The sequence below is a fragment of the Pygoscelis adeliae genome, unplaced genomic scaffold, assembly GCF_000699105.1.
Source record: "Pygoscelis adeliae isolate BGI_AS28 unplaced genomic scaffold, ASM69910v1 Scaffold621, whole genome shotgun sequence".
NCBI classification, from domain to species: Eukaryota; Metazoa; Chordata; class Aves; order Sphenisciformes; family Spheniscidae; genus Pygoscelis; species Pygoscelis adeliae.
Window position 1 is genome coordinate 688308 of NW_008824052.1, and position 18405 is coordinate 706712.

The following is an 18405-nucleotide window of genomic DNA, read 5'->3' on the forward strand; positions in this document are numbered from 1 at the left end:
TATTCCACTTCCTTCTGTTTTTTTTTGTTTTGTTTCTTATTTTTAAGGCATTTGATGCCCCAGATGAAGAAACCCCAGCCAACTGTCATGGAGAACATCCAGGCTGTAAAGCCCCCCGACTGGGAAATGGAAAGTAGAAAACATGAGAGGCCAGAGAACATCCTTGCATCCTCTCAGCTCACAGAGCAGGAACTCAAGGCTCTGACAGCCCCCTTACAATCCATCCCTGAAATGGAGTATGAAGCACCACCAGCTGATGCGGTGGGAAACACTGAGAGAGCCATCAGGACCTCTGTGGAGCTGCTGCAGGATGCGAGGAACTTTGCACCAAGCTACGAAGAGTTTGACTACCCTGGGGAGGTTTTCACCCTGCCAGGCCCCTATGAAGATGATGCCTTCCAAAACCTCGCTCTCTTTGAGAATTGCTCCCCGGCCTCTTCCGAGTCCAGCTTAGACATTTGCTTCCTTAGGCCTGTTAACTTCACATCAGAACCAGAGAGGACAGATCATGCCTTACAGCCATTGCCTAAGAGCTGCACTCCCGTAAGCAGCAGTACTTACAAGCGTGAGATGTTCCACAGCAAAGGCAAGCAGCTGAGCAGGTCTCTGAAGGAGCTGCCGAGGAGCGCTGAGGGCGTGAGCACCAGACTCTACAGCACACGGAGCAGCAGCGGGAGCCGGCTGCAGCAGAAGCAGGAGAGGAATGTCCAGCCTCACATGATCTCAGCCTCATCTCGAAGCTCCCAAAGGAGCTACTTCCCCCCACAGAGAGGAGCGGGTGAAAAACAGAGCTTTTTGGAAGTAAGGAGGCTTAAATAGGAGGAGAAAAAAAAAAGGCACGTGGTGGTGCAGAAGCAGCAGCAGCAGCAGGAGAAAGATCAAGATACAGTTAGGGCAGAACATGCCAAAATAGCTTCCAAGTCCACACATTCAAAGTCCTTTTCTGCATGTACATGCCCAAGGGAGGAACAAGACAGCTCCTTTTCACACACATCTTCCCCAGGGACAAGCATGGGCTTGAGGCGCACAGCTGGCTGAGTAACAGCTAGAACACCCTTGAGACAAGCTAGCCTCTCTCCCGTGTCTCTAGCCGTCACTGAGCTTCCCCCACAAGTAAATGTTGTATCTGATCAGGGTCACTAAGTATGCGCAAAGCTGTTTTAAATTAGTGCTATAGGGTGGCACCCAGTTAAAGAGGTGCTTTTCCACCTGCTGTGAGGAGTGCTGGGTTAAGAAAACCAATGGGTTTAGTTTCAGATCCTCAGCCGGTGTAAACCAGCATGACTCGGCCGAACTCAGCCCATTTACACCAGCAAGGATCTCATCCACGGGGTTTGTTTCATGGATCACAGACCCATGCTAAAGTCTGTGTGAAAACAGACAGAGCCCAGCAACTGTGCCCCTCGGACAACCACTGCCGTGGCAGGCAGCACTCTAGCCCTTCAGGGACATGAGGTCTTGCAGGAACAATGTTTCTGTGGCCTGCAGTGCCTGTTCAGAGTCAGCTTTGAGCTGTCACAGTCAGAGGGGAAGATGCCCTTCACACTTCTTGGGGAAGAGGCCGAGGGTGCTGTGAGGTGCTTAGCTAGTTCTCTCAGTGCTGCCTGGAGAAACAACCTCCTGTTAAAATGAGGCAAGATGCAGATGAGGCTGTAGATGCAGATGATGATGGGAGGAAGGTTCCAACAGCCTGACTGAAAAGGCAGCAAGGAAACCTTGAAAGAAAAGAGAAAAAAAGCCTAGTGAGTGAAGGAGGTGGTGGACTAAGCTAAGCAGGGGAGATGAGGCAGAGGGAGAAGAGCCATGGGGACACAGTCCCCCCAAAAACAGGAGCCTGTGAGCTCTTTGGCACTCACCTGCACAGAGCTATGGTCCACAGCAGGGTGCAGATGTAGAGCTAGTCCAGAACTGCAGGACATGTTCTCCCCATAGAGCAAAGGAGACCACCATGGCAGTGGTGAGCAGAACTGGAGAAGGGGGACTTGCCGAGTTCCTCTCAGCAAGGCTCTGGACACTCTCTTGAAAGGGGAGAGATCATTTAGGGGCACATTTACCGGAAGGTGTGTGCGCTAATGAAGCCTTCTGCCCCACAGATATAAAACCAGGCAGCAGCAGAGCCAACAGAAGAGTCTTTCACACCGTAACCTGAAGCCTCCCTGCCCTAGGGTAAACAGAGCTCACAAGCCAGGAGAGGGTGGGAAGTTCCTTCAACTCCCCATGCTGGCTTGCTCCCTCGTTGGCAAAAGGGGCTAGTAAGCTCCCCCTAAAGAAAAAGCTTAGCAAGGAAGGCTCCAGTTCCCTCTTAACGATACTTATCCTTCCACTCCTCTGCCACTGCCTCAGCCTCAGAGCCAGCAAAAAGCTCTCTGCAGAGGTACCAGTGCTGCCAAGGCCCAAGTGACCTGTTGTCTCCCAGCCTTGCCAGCACCTCCTCACCCACCAGGTCCCTCCTAGCACAGAGACAGAGAAAGAAGGTGACAAGGATGTGAGGTTGCAAATGCTGGTTAAATTGTCTTTTCCCTTTTAGGAGCTCCATGCAGAAGACAACACCAGGTTCTGCCAGAAGGATGACAATGAGCAAACATCCTTCAGCGACCACAACCCACGGCACGAGCCCAAGGGGGGTTTCCGGAGCTCCTTCCGCAAGCTCTTCAAAAAGAAATAAGCAGCCCCAAGAAAGGCAGGCCACAGCCTAAGCGCGACAGTGCTTCCCCAGGTCCCTGAGGGTGGAGACAGACAGCAAGGCCCCAAGATCCCCCCCTGGCTAAGACAGTAGGTGGAGGGGTGGGGGAGAGGAGACTGTCACAACTGCCTTACAAACGCATCCTGCTCTTCCTAGCACAGGGCAGGGCCAGGCTATGGGTTGAAGTGGAGCTCAGCCAGCAGGTCCAATAAGCACATGAACTTGCTAGCTTTCACCCCTGCCTGACTTAACTTTCCTCGGAGTTTTGGAAAGCTTTGACCGAATCCCACTATCTTCTCCTCCCCCTCATCCCCCAACACTGCTTGATTTGCCATACATCTTTGCTCTTCCAAATTCAAGCCATGTCTAATTCGGGCTCACCCACAACAGAGGGGTTACCTTTGCAGCCTTGGCATCTTGGCCAGAAGTCTGATATTCCCCTCTTTCCTCTACTTTCCGAAGAAAAACCACCATCAAAGATGTCTTCCAGGAGGCCGGCTCGCATTACCCTGCTGGTTTGAGAAGGTCTAATAAGCATCCGCTGAAGCACCTGGGCTTTGTACTGCTTAACCAGCAGCATCCTTTCTTTTGGATTTCCGTCACTCCCCAAAAACCTCCTTCACCTTTTATGCGGCCTGCTGTTTCTTGAATTGCCTCCTACTGTATGAATCTCTGCTCCTGCTGTCGGAATTGCCTGCGTCTCCAGGCAGGTGACGCAGGCTGAGCCCAGGGCCTGCCACAAGAGACAAAGACTCTTCTCCACCTTATCCCCACCGTGGATCAATGCAGACACTGACGCAGTCAAGCAGTGTCCTGGCTCCTGGTCTGTAATACACCCGAAATACTCTTTGCTAACTCTCTCTTTGGCCTGACACCACCTTACAAGCCCCACCATGTGCAGCACCCTGCTTTGGAGCAGTTCTAGCTAAAATTGAGGCACTGGGGCAGGAAAGTCAATGGTGCCCCATGTTCAAAATCACAAGCCCTCCTTCTTGTGCAAAGATACTCTTCCTCCCACAACAAGGCCCCACACACGCCACCCTCCTCGCATCTCGACACGACAAACCCTCAGTAACGCTGCTCTCTGCAGAAGACCATAGCTTTTGTTAAAAATAAAGTATGGAAAGAAACACAGCCCTCTGGTGCGATATCCATGTCACGCCCCAGCAGCAAGAGCACCGCTGGTACAGGGCTGTGGTGTTAGCTGAAGTTGGGGCATGCTGAGGGCAGTTTCAAGAGGAAATGTGGTTTTATCACCTTATTTTGGCAGGGTTGGGACACTGGTCTGTCATAAAGAACAGCTTCACCTGAAGAGGTTGTGAACTGTCTCCATGGGGCCAACAGCAACGTCTCAGGGGAAATATGCAAGGCTGTGAGATTAGGGGCTTGGGACTCCAACACCAGCGCAAGGGCGACTGAACCTGGTGCCAAGAGAAGAGCACCCACCAGGCTGCATGGCTCTCCTGGCAGCGGCAACGGTACAGGGAGGGCCCAGAGCAAGTGTCCTTGGCTGCAGTAGCTAACACCCACTGCAGACACAGGACCTATAGCTCTCCCATAGTGTCAACTGACCTGCATCTACCATCTGCTTTTCCTCCTCTGGTGGAGGCAAAGAAATGTGTGTGAAAAGGGTTATCCACCTAAGACAGACAAAATCCATCCTTTATCTCAAAATTTTCCCAATATTTCAAGAAAGTGACCAAGCAAAACCCCAGAGATTAAAATGTTTTAGCTGATGCCTGCCCCACAGATTTTACTGGACCCAAAATAGTTCCCAAAAATCTACTTCTCCTCCTTACAAAGAGGAAAAAAGTATCATCCTTCCACCCCCCAGCTTTTAGAAACTATTCTGGGAAGATTTTTTTTTTTAATTTAAGGTTTTTAATGTAAAAAAAACCTTCCATCCCTTTCCCTCTCCCTCACATCCTCATTAAATTACAAATTCCCTGGCCCTTCCCAGTCAGGACCACTCCACGCTGACCAGCCACTGCATCACAAAGACACTTCCCTAGGACTTCGCAGCTTTCAGTCAGACAGTGCAGGGCCAGGACAGAAATATGTAAGAAGAGCCAGATACTTGTAACTGAAGCATCAGCAAAGCCTGTTTGTTCTGCAAACGAATCAGCCATAGACAGACCTATTTGTCCGTGGAACCAGAGTTATATCAATATGGACAAGTTTCCACTGTAATGCACTGATGCTGTCAAGAGCTCTGATGCTTGCGTCTTTGGTCTCATATATAGTGACACTTCTATCCTTCACAGAACAAACTTGCTCCTCACACTTGCCAGGCAGATGCCAGGACAGAAACAGGACAAAGGGGAAAACCTACCTGCTAACATCTCCTGGGTGAGGAAATCCTTCCAAAGTGGCAGACCCTTGCTTGTAAAATGCACGTGGATTTTAGCTTCTGTTTTAGTGATTTAAGGCATGGTCAGAATTGATGGTTATTTCTTTCTGATCCTGTATGAGTTCTTACTTCCAGGCCTATACTTACCATTTGAGATGTCCTTGTACCTGCTCAGAATCTGCAAATGTAAATTAAATGAATGAATGATGCTCAGCACCACACAGAAACACAAAACCTCTTGCAGGATCCGATCCAACTTCACCTTCAGTGTACGTGTGTACTCTGGATTATTTTTCTTCCTGTGCCAAATAAATGTTGCTTTTAAATAATGCTGTCGTCTTTTGCACTGAATCAGCCATAAGGTTGCATCCATTAAAAGAAGAAACACGTTTCTCAGGTCCCTTTCTGAGGCAACATTACTTACAAAATCCTGTTCCCCTGCACACACAGTCACGCAAGAAGACTGTTTCCATACACCTGGTTCCAAGACTCCTACCCAGCACTCAGCTGACTCACTCTATAGGTTTCTGGTCAAGATCCTGCTGTTGGTGCAGCTCACTGTGACATTTCTTCAGCTCCTTCCTCCACCTCCTTTACTCCTTCTGCTGCTTCTGTTAGACACATGAACTTTCACAAAAAAATCCCATAAGCCTCCTCCACTGACATACACGCCACTGTAATTTCAACTATCCAACTCTGTAAGAGATCTTAATATCTTCCTGCATATCACAAACACCTGTCACATACTAAGTTTTTTTAAAAATTTAATTCCAGTTCTGACTATCAACACTATCTTACCTTTGCCACATTCTCAGCAGGTCCAAAACAATGACACCACGAACAGGGACAACCCAGCCCGCGGTGCTCACACCTCCCCATGCCACGTGGCACCTGCAAGTGTGTCGCATTCTTCCTACTGCTCTGTAGCTCCGTGCAGCGTTGTGTCACTTGAGGACAGTGGTCTCAGAGATTAGAGTATGCCAGCAGAGTTATGAATCAACAGCCCAAATGCAGTTTTACTCCAGTGCAAATGTACTGGGTGTTTCCTCCTCAAATCCTATTCAATCATATGGATGCAGAACGTGCCTATCAGCTAGCTGCTGGGGAACTGCCAGCGACTGAGACACCCCCAAACAGGACATGCTCTCATCGTGGCTGTGACTCTTCTAGATCACCTCTCCATGGCTACGCTCCCTGCTTAAGTCAGCCACCCTAGACTCTCCTCAGATTATGGGTAACTTTGACTTTCAGGGCTGGTCAAACGTATCCTCTCACCACCTCATTTCTCTAAGTCAGCATAACTGAGGCTATTTCTAAGTTTATATAACTTAGGCACTTTCTCCTACTTTTTTTCCCCAGAGTTGCAATGTATCCTGGCTTCCTCTACAAGTTCTTAGAGTATTTTCACCTCAGTACAAGCCATGTACATGTACAAGTACAAATATTCCTCAGTAAGGGCAAAAACCAATTCAACAGGTTCCAAGGAATCCAGTTGCTTTTCCCAAACTCCACACAAAGTTGTTAGGGCCCCTTGCTCATGCCTAAACAGGAGAGGAGCTGGGGCATGCGTAGTACTGTCTTTGGCCACTGTTGGATTTTGTGGGGTGGATTAGACAGAGGAGGCTACCATGAATATTAAGCAGTTTCTATTTGCAAGTGGTTTTCATTTATTCACTCTGTTCTTTGAAAGCAGGTGTTTTGCCTACTGCCAGATACAAGACATTAAACATAATGTCCCTTTATTTACTGTGACCTGATTCAACAAGGAGAGGAGATGTAGGCTCTTATATGAAGTTACCTACCTAAAAAATTCATACAGTAAAATTCAAGAGACAGGGAATTTTACCTATAGACTGCAAGTAAGTTGTAACAGAAAGCCGCAGAGCTGCAGTAACACCTACAATGAATAATCCTGTGGCAGAGAACAACACAGTTAAAAGATGCTATTTTGTGTCCCCTACTGTATGTACACCTTGCTTACTTGTCTTCTACTCCATATGGTTCCTCTGCTCACAAGCTACTGCATCTTTTAGTATTTTACTATCCTGAGCAAAATCTACATCTGTAGCAGACTCATGATTGTCCTTAATGTAAAGCACACAGTATTTAAGTTTAAGGAAGCCAGTCTCAGACTACAAGGACTTTCAGTGTATCTTACATATTCAAAAGTGTACACTTCTGGGATACGTAAGGCTTTTTTAAAATTTATTTTTAGAATGTATCTTTTAATGCCAAAAGGTAACAGCCACTATTAAGTTTTCATTTAAATGCAATCTGAACACCACTGCAGACACAGCATACAAAGATCACCTACAGACAGTTACGTACACAGGTCATCAGATGTGCCAGCTAAAGTTTACCACTTCTCTTTCTCTGTTTTTTTTTTTTTTTTTTCTTTTTACAACTGGACTGACATAGCTTTTAACATTTACTCATTTTGGCACGTAACCATGCCATCAAACAAAGGCAAATGTACACACATACTGGAATAAACTTACTGGAACCTAAAATTTGTTCTTTTCACAAACAAAAAAGGCTTATTCCGAAGTAGATTTGAACAAATTTGTCCAAAGCAATTCCAGCAACGTGCATCCCTGATCGTCTACCTTCATCTACCCTTCTTTTTAAAAATATTACAGATGTTCTTTGATAAAAGGCACATTTGGCAGCTACTAAAATTGTCAGGCATCTGGCGTATGTTTTTTCATTTTATTTTCCCCCTTCAACTTTTCAGCCACCCGGTACAGGATTTCACATTTGCTGGCTAGAAAGTAAAAAAATAAGTGACTTACTCTTTACTTTGTTTGTCTTATAATGCTGCAGCAGTTGGCTACTTAATGCACTATTTTCCACTGAAGGCAAAAGGGAAATTTGCTCACAGTTGACAGAAAAATGCACTTAAGGGTGTTTATTTTAATGGAAAATAAGGCATGGAATTTACAAAGTAAGTTAAAAGCACTTTTGTTTTTACAACTATATTGGGCCACAGGTTTCTCTCCTTAATGAATAAGAGCTAAAAAGGCTTCAGCCCATGCATCATCTAGGTTTTGAAATGACAATTCAACGACTAAAAAAGGGTATTTTGAGGTGGGGGGGACAACCCATAAAAGTTTACAACCTTTTTAATATCAACTTGAAACAGTCTTTTTGAACAAGTCCCTCCTTGCTGGCTGGAAAAGGCAGCAAGGAGAAAGTCAAGGAGGGACTTTCACATACTGCAGCTAACTGCACTGCTCACAGCAGCGAAGCATTAAGAAACATTTTGTTTAACTTTCATATAATTTGTAAGACAAACATTCATGAATCAGGGGCTCGTTCTAGTTGAGCTTAAATTGCAGCAATGCTAGAACTACCAGTAGTAGAGGCTGCCTCTGTAAAATGCCACACTAGGTTGAGACAACAGCCACAAAGAAGGGAACTGATGCTTATTATAATGCACTGGCGTCACCACACAGCCTGCTGCAATGCAAATTTGCTCCAGCACCTCTTCAGGCTGAAAAGAAACTTCCTTGTATATAGCAAAAAAAAAACCTTCTCCCTGAAACACAATAATATACTACCTTCAATAGTGGTACCTCCAGTGACATCACCAAGCTTGAATCAGACCCAATTCAACAGAAAGTCTAATTTAAGATACACACAAAGAAAAATAACTGAACATCCCATGATGTCAATCTAAATCTTGAAGGGTCTAAATCCAGTGCATTACCATAAACATACTCTTACTGAGACAGGCCTCTCCCTCCCTGATTTAAGAGAGGCATATTAGCCCACACGGGAGATGGCTTCTTGAGGATGGAGCGCTCAGATGCTTCCCCGGTATCAATCCTGAAGCAGACTAATGTTCTCTGTTAGCAGACCATTACGGAAAAACTTTGCCTGGGCTGCTGAATGTCATGACAACAGCATGTACCTTGGGGTCACCAGGCAGCATGATAGCGACTTTCCATACAGCATGCTGAACAGAAGCAAATGCACGGCACTTGCAAAATCATAGAATCATAGAACAGTTTGGGTTGGAAGGGACCTCTAAAGGTCATCTAGTCCAACCCCCCTGCCGTGGGCAGGGACATCTTCAACTAAATGAGGTTGCTCAGAGCCCCGTCCAACCTGACCTTGAATGTTTCCCGGGATGGGGCATCCACCACCTCTCTGGGCAACCTGTGCCAGTGTTTCACCACCCTCAGCGTAAAAAATTTCTTCCTTATATCTAGCCTAAATCTACCCTCTTTCAGTTTAGAACCATTACCCCTTCTCCTATTGCTACAGGCCCTACTAAAAAGTCTGTCCCCGTCTTTCTTTATAAGCCCCCTTTAAGTATCGAAAGGCCACAATAAGGTCTCCCCAGAGCCTTCTCTTCTCTAGGCTGAACAACCCCAACTCTCTCAGCCTTTCTTCATAGGAGAGGTGTTCCATCCCCCTGATCATTTTCGTGGCCCTCCTCTGGACCCGCTCCAACAGGTCCGTGTCTTTCTTATGCTGAGGACTCCAGAGCTGGACGCAGGACTCCAGGTGGGGTCTCACCAGAGCAGAGTAGAGGGGCAGAATCCCCTCCCTCGACCTGCTGGCCACGCTGCTTTTGATGCAGCCCAGGATACGATCGGCCTTCTGGGCTGCGAGCGCACATTGCTGGCTCATGTCCAGCTTTTCATCTACCAGTGCCCCCAAGCCCTTCTTGGCAGGGCTGCTCTCAATCCCTTCATCCCCCAGCCTGTATTGATACTGGGGGTTGCCCCAGTCCAGGTGCAGGACCTTGCACTTGGAATCCTAGTACTTCCAAATTCCCAGAGAGCTTTTCTGAGCTAACACACAACCATGACACTCGAAGAAAATGAACAAACCCAGGTTATGCTCCACTGTTGCACTAGACTATATATAAAGTAGAAACCTTGAGGTGAAACAGCACAAATTGTTAAGTACTACACCTATAAAATTCTGCTGACCTCTATAACCCTGCCTACACAGTTTGCAGTTGTTTAGGCTGACTTTTAGCCATACATCAGCACTCTAGAGTAATACAGCAACTCACCTAGCCTCCACACAAGCATGCTTCATTGTCCAGGCCACATCATCATCCCAGGCCACACCAGACCATCCAGGGTCATTTTACCAAGGAGACAGATAGCATCATTAAAATTATTTCATCTTCTATATGACAAGTATTGTCACTAATGCAAACATGGTCCAAATAAAAAGTCATTCCAGATTAAATAATTATTAACGCAAATAAAGCTGTCATTAGACGAACCAATGGCTTAGCAGTTGTACTCAACTCCTATTCTAAATCCAAGAGGTTTGATTCTCACTGTGTGTCTCCTGTTTGCAGCTGAGTCAACACTGTGATTTGTGCACTGTATGACTGACCCATTCTGCTGGGCTCCAAGGCACATTTAAGTTAGGTTCTTGCACGGTGACCATTATCACCTGTTGTCCGAGTACCTCACCAGTAAAGGACTTTTATCCTCAACCATAAAGATGAGAAACAGCATTCCACATCTCACAAAGGGAAACAGAGACCTACTGACATTCAAGAAATCTGTTGATTAGCAGGATCCATGCAAGGTCTCTCCTTCTAGCTGAGCAACCTAACCACTGGATCATTCCTTCTGCCTGGTCTGCTTTGGCTGAAAATAGCACAGACAAGAGCATACAGAAGAAAAGATACAGATCAGAAAGTCTAAATTTAAGGAGTTTTCCCTGGTAATCCATTGATGAGCTAATAATTTAGATGACATTGCGAATAGTATGCCCATCGTGGTGTTTATATCCAAAGAACTGATAACCTAAACTACGCCTCCTGTAGCTTGAGTGTTTTTACAAAGCTCCCATATAACGTTCTCCTCTGAAGATGAGGTTGAGAGATCTTTACTTTTTCTTCTTTTGACAGGAAAATGTTTCAAAACAACGTTGTTAAAGACATCAAAGAAGGAGTACAACTGACAAATTTCAACATTTGACTATGATGAAAACTGCTGTTCTTGTTGATGAAATCAGAACACTTTCTAAAAATGTAATGACCACACTAAAGGATCAAGGGGCACTGATCAATGGCATTGTGGAAAGCATTAAAAAAGGGGATTTCTGTCATCATTTGACTAACACCATCTCTAATGACACAGCTTTCCAAGACACTGAAAGCATCTTCTCTTCTTCCAAAGAGGAAATGTGATAGAATTTTACTTTGACCCATAAGCCATATTAACTGAAGATGAGATACTTTATGCTTCACATACGTACTGTAGTAGGGATTATAGAGCTTCTTTTCTTCAATAACTGTCATGCATTACTGTCACAGCATCGTTTAGAGTTGAAGAGCAGTACACAGGTTTATGGATAATCCATGTCATGATACTTATATCAGTACATGTTCCATCATGTGTATTTTGGACATAGAAAGCTGCTGTAAAGATTAATATAAGTTTGAGTTTTTCTAACAAGTGTCATACAGGAGGTGTGAGAAGTTTTGTAATGCATAATAATTCACTTTGGGAGTAAACCAGCTTCTCAAATATTACTAAATTATTACTTTGTAACACATGCCAAAACAGACTTCTCTTTAGATTCTCATTACTCAAATACATACACTGAACTAGGAAAAATATGTACCGCAACATATGCTTTTATCCCCTTCAGTGCTTAACCAAAAAACTGAGTTGTACATTTGTCCATGTAATAATTTAACGTATGTCAGCCAAACATATCTGTATCTTTATTTCATTAAATTAAAAACAATCTGCAAGTATATTTATGCAATGTTCACTATATACACATGATTTATGCAACTGCAAGGCAATTCTATGTATGCTGATTAATCTATTGTTAGTAAAACATGACAATAGCTATGGAAGTTGACCAGTGAGTGCTCCTTTTCACAAGTGACTGTATTCATGGCATGACTGAAAAAGAATAGCTACTAGCCATGAAATGGATTATCAGTAAACCTTAAAAAGAATGTGACATAACCTAGCAGAGATTAACAGTCTTCTAAATGTAGTATATTTACTTCGGATGGTAGTGCTGCTTTTTAAAAAAAACTTGCTGTCATCTTAATGATGTAAGACTTTCATCTGCTCTATCTAAAGAAAGCAATAATTAGACATTATGCTTCCTGGCAAAAATTTATTTTTGAACTGGCACCATAATATTTCAGAAAATAATAATAAAGTACCTCTTTGGTGAAGCCTAGGTACCCCCTACTACTCATTGTAACAACTTGTAAACAGGACCGCAATACAGTGCTTTGCCTTAATTCTAGCTCAGTTAGGTACCACAGATCTTCCTCACAGTCCTCCTCATAATTTTAGGAAGGTATTTTAAAGCAGGGAGTAAAGCAAAGGAAAATTAAGAAGAATATAAAGTTCCCTGTTTGAGATTTAAAAAAAGTGCATAATGTTTTCATTCCAAAAACTGTGCCACTGCATGGAACTGATGGATACAAGACTGTTTTCCTTCCTGTACTGGGCATTATTGATCATTACACAAACACAGTCTCTGCTCATTGGCCAAAGAAGTCTCTCAAGTCTGTTTTCTGGTACAATCAGTTGTCCAATTACTTTAGAACAATGTCCTGCATACTAAAACAAGAATAGCAAGTTAACCGGTTTTTCCACTAGAATGTCTGTTTTTGCAATTCCATTTCTGTACACTGAATTTCCAATCTATTGGAGAGTTTTTAGTGTTTGGCATACACATTGCAACTCCTTGGCACCACCAGGTTCAGTGCATCCATTGCCAGCAACAGACGTAGCACCAGGAAAATGCAACTCCCAGCGCAAGGGATAGTTCAGGAGGAGTGGGCATTCTCCAGCAACGGTGGTCCGTCTCGATGCATTGACGGGTGTGTGTGCTCCCTTTTGTAAGTTTTTGGAGGAAGCTTTGGGATATGTTGAGAAGTGCTTTGTCGTGGAGGAACAGGTGGTCCAGCAACAGAATGGAGGTCCACATCTTGCGGTATCAAAGGTGGTGATGGAAGATGCCTCCGTGCTACATGTGGAGAAGGTGTCTGAGGGGCAGGGGGAGTAAACGGAGATGGACTGTTTGGGAAAAAGGTGTTACCAAGTTCGCTTTTTCTTCCCAATGGTGGAGGTTGGAGGTGTAGTGGTGAGCTAGAGAAAACATCTGGAGTTCGCACAGGTTCTCGTGGTGGTAACACAGGAGGGCTTTCAGGGGGGTCAGAGATGCAGGTCCGGTCAGGCACTGAGTACCTTGGTGAATACACTTTAGAGGTTGGTTGCCTAGGAGGGATTGCTGGTGGGCTGTCCAGGTGCGCAGAAGTAATCTGAGGTACACAAACATTTCATTCAATAAAATTTTAGAGTGGCAGTAAAGAACAGGACACTGTTGTGAAATGGAAGCAGAGCTCCTGCACTGCAGATTGCTCTTATCCAGTTAAAGAGGAGGCACAGTAAGCAGGTGCAGAATGAAGATGGGGAGTAAGGAAGCAAAAGGGAGTGGCGGTGCCTGAAAAACCTATTTCTCAGAGTGATGCAGTCAGGAACGACAGAGACTGGATGTGCAGGGGGAGAGCAAGGGTATATCAATACATGAGTTAACAGCCAGGGATGGAAGGAATGAAGATGCACAGAGAGGGACAAAGGCAAGGCAAGGAATGGTCAAAGCAACAATTTCCACACTAGTTCCAGGTCTGCTTGCTGGGTAGGTCTGGATATCTTCCACCACCTCCCCAGTAACAAGCACTTGCGGTGGTTAACACCACCAGATATTTCCCCAGGAAAATGCGGAAAAAGGAGAGGCAGATGATGCTAACGGGGAAAAAAAATAAACTACGCTTAGAAGAAGGAACTAAGTAGACAGAATTATAGAAGTGAACAGTTCCCAAGTTGCAGACCACAGTGACAGGGTAATTGGTCTCCAACACCCTATCACGTATATGTTGTTTTCAGTTACATTTTGGTAGGAACGTGATGTGTTCAACTCTTCTGGCTGACAGCAGTCACCTGTAGTCTGAAAACAACAACTTGCTGAAGAGCCATATACAAGCCCTCTTCAAAGGCATACAGGCTCCTAAGCAATTTTCAGTGGGATTTTCAAATCCACCCAATTCTCTGAAGTCACAAACCAGCTCCCACTAAAATCAAGAGACATTTGACACTGTCTGCAACAAAGGCTGGATCAGATCCCAAATGCCAGACAAAGGCAAAAGGAAAATGTAGCAATGGCTCAAGCAGGCAGGCAGACAGGACAGATAATCAAGAAGGGAAAGAAAGCACTGAGCACCACAGCATCAGAGTCAAATATTCTAATGAACCTTTTCAGAGGACTGAGGTGCGTACATCACTTTCCATCATTACTGTTCTTCAGTTCTTTACCCCCACTCATACACCCCAAAAACGATACTCTGGGGCAATTATCACAGATGGAAACATCTGCCTGAAGCCTCAAGTTCCCACAGGCAATGTGAGGGCCTGAGCATAGCGGATCAGTAGACAAGAGATTTCTAACCCTAAATTCAGGTCCCATGTGTTAATTTTCATTCATTTGGGATCAGGACATAATGAGGCAGAGCTGTGAAGGCTTGAAATACATGGCTGCTTACTCTTTCACATACAGTTCTTAAAAAATACGTGTACTATCTTTAAGAGTTAATTTTCTATCATACCCTGCTACCCTCTGCTCCCAGAAAAAACGCCCTTTTTTCTCCTTACTTACTTTTGATGGGGAGGATTCAGCTGGGGCAGACTCTGGTCTTCTTCGTGGAGGAACTGGAGGGGGGACATGAGCTTCATCTGAATTTTTGGTAAAGTTTATGGATGACACAGAAGCAGATCCTAGTGAACATAAAAAAAGAGTCCTGATAATGATGAACCTTTGTTTGACTCAGTATATTTCTTTTATTGCTGCCAATAAAGGTGTCATAAATAATAAAGTAATTGCTCATAAAAAGCAGCATGAATCAAGAAGGTGTTAAGAAAGACAACATAACAACCCTCTAACTTGCAGCTTCCAGACAAACTGCTTTTTTGAGCTGCAATCATATCTGTGGCCATCAGTTCCTGCACATTCTTAAGTAATCCTTGAAACCAAAACCACACCACAAAGTTGTTCTTGTATCACAACAGCACTAAAACAGTATCCTGAACCTGCAGTTGGTGGGCCAACCCAACAACGAAGAAAGATCTTCTTCTGAAGAGCTATTGCAGAGACTGGGGCTTGGACACTCAGCAATGTCACTGCTCTGCTAAGCAACTTTTGCTTTTAGCAAGTCATTTCACCTCCTTGTGGCAACCAGCTGAACACAGGACTAACCTCGTACTTCCTTTGAAAGCCCTCATAGGTGAAAGGAGGCTATATCCACTATAAATTACTGAAAGCACACCATAAAATGAGTTTCCCTGTACGTTGGTGAATAGAGAAGAAAAATAGGTGTGGATGGGTCCTGATGGATTTAAAGCAGGGAAATACTGATTTTAAGTTCTGCAGGAAAACCATCCATGTGCACTGAGACCAATTCGGAATAGCAGACAGCAGAATAAGGCACCCACAAAACATACATTTTTATTCTCGTTGTTCACCATCAAACAGATACTCACCGAATACATTCACCACGTATATTTGGCAGCAAATCCCACAAATGTTTGTTTGGGACATATATGGGCACTAGAAATATATCTCTGCCTTCTGTTTTGACAGTTTCTCCAAAGACATGTAATACTCTCTATATAACACACTTAATTGTTCAGTTTCTCCCTTTACAATAAAAACTTGTTAAAAAAAGGAATAAAACACTGAAAGTTTTTGCTGCCACAAGGAGACAAAAGCAACTATTTCTATAGTCACTTTAGAAGACTAAACGTGATTTCACCTGTTTAACACCACAAAATTTAATACACATTCTTGGTAGACTATCTATTAGCACCTACTTGCATGAAAAGGACTTGAAGGATCTGAGTCAAACACACTGCAGGCATCTGTAGTACTTGAAGTAGCAGAAGCAGGGGGAGGGGTCAAAGGTGTTCGGGGAGAGTTTGGTGCAGATGCTGTAGTTTCAGTCTCGCTCTCTGGGATGCGGCTGTAACTAATTTTCCTTGGCTCCTGTTGCAGGGGTGTAGGATGTCTCATGGTACCTGGCCTTGGATTAGAGGGACGAACACCTGGGGACTTGAGAGGATAGCTGTATTTTTTGGGCTGAAATGACAAAAAAGATAATATCAAACAAAATCAAAAGGCCACAGTATCACCTAAAGGTGGCTCTGTATTTATGAAGTTAGAGATCTAAAATGACTTCTGCTATCTGTGAAAGACAAACGTAAGCATTTTTTGAAAAATTTTTTTAAAAAAATTGAATACTAACAAATCTTGGTGGAGGCTTGACATTTCGTGGCTCTATCTCTAGTGACTTGTTGAACAGATAATCTGTAAATTCTGTCTCCATGCTGTTTCCCATTGGATTCAGGTTTTCAAAAAATCTCTGAAATACATGAAGGTAGAAAACTTGTCAGCTAAGCTACTTCTTAGTACTGTTTGTTTCTACTGCACAAACGATCCCAACTGTTCCAGAGAAGAGAGAAAATGCTAGAGTCAGAAGTAATGATCGATTTTTAAGTTATTAAATCTGTTGCCAGCCCTTTGCTGGGCATTGCCACTGCTATGGTTGGCCTGAAAACCAACTGTGCAAGTACCCTAAATACTTTCTGCAGTGCAAAAATCAGACCAGGGTATCTCAAACACCTTCAGAAGAAGCTGTATGAAGTCCATCTTTACACTGATGCAGGGAAGACTGCTCTCAACGCATTCTGTCAAACCCTGAGGAGAACAAATAACAAAAGAAGATTTTGCAGAATCTCTTAAGATAACCTGTCCTATGACTCTCTGAAAGTATATAGCTCAAAAGATAATAAAAAAAAAGTAAAGGAAGAAAGGAAAGCAAACAGAGAGAGGATTGCTTAGAGAACACCACAGGCCAACGAGAACAAATGCCAGGAGAAAGAAAAACATGAGCATCATCACCACCAACACACGATGTAAACGCAATGCTATCAGGTAAACCTGGAAACATAAGGCAGTGTAACAGAGGAGGAAAAAGACAACTGGAGTCACTGGACAAATAAATGCAAATGAGTGATGGACAGTGAAAATCTGGCAGTTTCTGTTCCTGTTTAGATCAGTAAGATCTACCAACCAACATCCCAATAGCTGGGGAAAAAAAAAACCAACACCAAAAACCCCCAAACAAACCCAACATGCACCAAACCGCAAGCATTGAACTTTCTGGTCTTTCTTACAGTGAGACCTGACAGAGATTTTATGACAGGCCTTCTGCTCGACTCTGATTTATTCTGATTGAATCTATGTGAATTCAGTCTATCCTTACAGCCTATCATCTGACAATCTTGCCACAAAAGTAGCTCAGTGCATGGACTCAAGGAAATAATGCCACTTACCCTGATGTCAAATTCCACTCTTAAACAATATGGCTGGTTCTGGTACTGCTGTATCTCTCCTGTTATTTCAGCTACCTTTCTTCTCTTGCTGAAGTTTATAAGTTCTTTCCCATGTCGCTTTAGAAATTCAGGGTTGCCTTCTTCTGTTTTCAAGATGTTAGTTAAGTAAATCCCTAAAGAGCACACAGAAGAGGTTCTCAACACATAGTACAAAACAAGGAGGAAGTCACATGACTGGAATACACAGAATTCTTAAAGAATTTAACTTGTGTATTCTAATTATTTAGAAAAATTGTCTGTTAGGGTCAATAAGAGAATCGCACCTAATTTTCAAATAAGGGCAACAATTTAAATATTTTAATATGCCTTTTCCAGAAAGCTGCCTTTTTTGCATCAAAATCTCAAAGTCTTTTGAGATTCTATTGTTTAGGAAGCTCACACAACTGAACACTACTAGCATTTTGCAAGACAGGAGTACACTGAACTCAAGTGCTTTCTCTCAACTGTTCTGCCTCAGTTCAACTCTACTCCATTAGAGGCCCCAGCTAAGCACCAAAAAATTATTTTCAGGTTTTATTCTTCTGTTCCATTCTCCACTCCTGGCTTCATGATTGCATCAAATCATTTGAAGAATAGAAAGAAAAGAGCGCTCTCAAGTCCACAGATAATATATCTGGAACTGCCACTACGACTCTTTTCAGTATAACTTGAGAGAAATAACTGAAGCTATTCACATGTGATCCTGCTAACCTCTACTCATCTCTGAAGCAGGACAGAAGGTTTCTTAGTTGATCTTATCTTTCTTTGCAGAGCTCTGGAATGTATCTTTCCCCAATCTGTAAAAGGCCAAAAAAGCCATCAACACTATTTTCTTTCATTTTTGGCCTGAAGCCTATGCTGGACAAGTGTAATGTCCAGAGTTGGAACTGATCTGCAGCAAACATACAAGTAGCTTGCTAAAGAACAGGAAT

General features: G+C 43.8%; 2 protein-coding genes across 2 annotated transcripts in view; one reads left to right on the forward strand and one right to left on the reverse strand.

Moving 5' to 3' along the window:
- The window catches only part of ARHGEF33 (Rho guanine nucleotide exchange factor (GEF) 33), a 17358-nt gene extending 14685 nt beyond the window's left edge, over window positions 1-2673 (forward strand). Inside the window, exons 13-14 of the mRNA XM_009333723.1 lie at window positions 48-801; window positions 2528-2673. Of these exons, the coding sequence (XP_009331998.1) occupies window positions 48-801; window positions 2528-2665 (892 nt within the window). The 3' untranslated portion in view covers window positions 2666-2673. The remainder of the gene's footprint in view (window positions 1-47; window positions 802-2527) is intronic.
- Window positions 2674-11720: 9047 nt separating this feature from the next.
- Window positions 11721-18405, reverse strand: part of SOS1 (son of sevenless homolog 1 (Drosophila)) — a 53668-nt gene continuing 46983 nt past the window's right edge. The window contains exons 19-23 of the mRNA XM_009333731.1: window positions 17435-17607; window positions 16345-16461; window positions 15914-16178; window positions 14703-14821; window positions 11721-13311 (exon numbers count right to left, since the gene is read on the reverse strand). Of these exons, the coding sequence (XP_009332006.1) occupies window positions 12817-13311; window positions 14703-14821; window positions 15914-16178; window positions 16345-16461; window positions 17435-17607 (1169 nt within the window). The 3' untranslated portion in view covers window positions 11721-12816. The remainder of the gene's footprint in view (window positions 13312-14702; window positions 14822-15913; window positions 16179-16344; window positions 16462-17434; window positions 17608-18405) is intronic.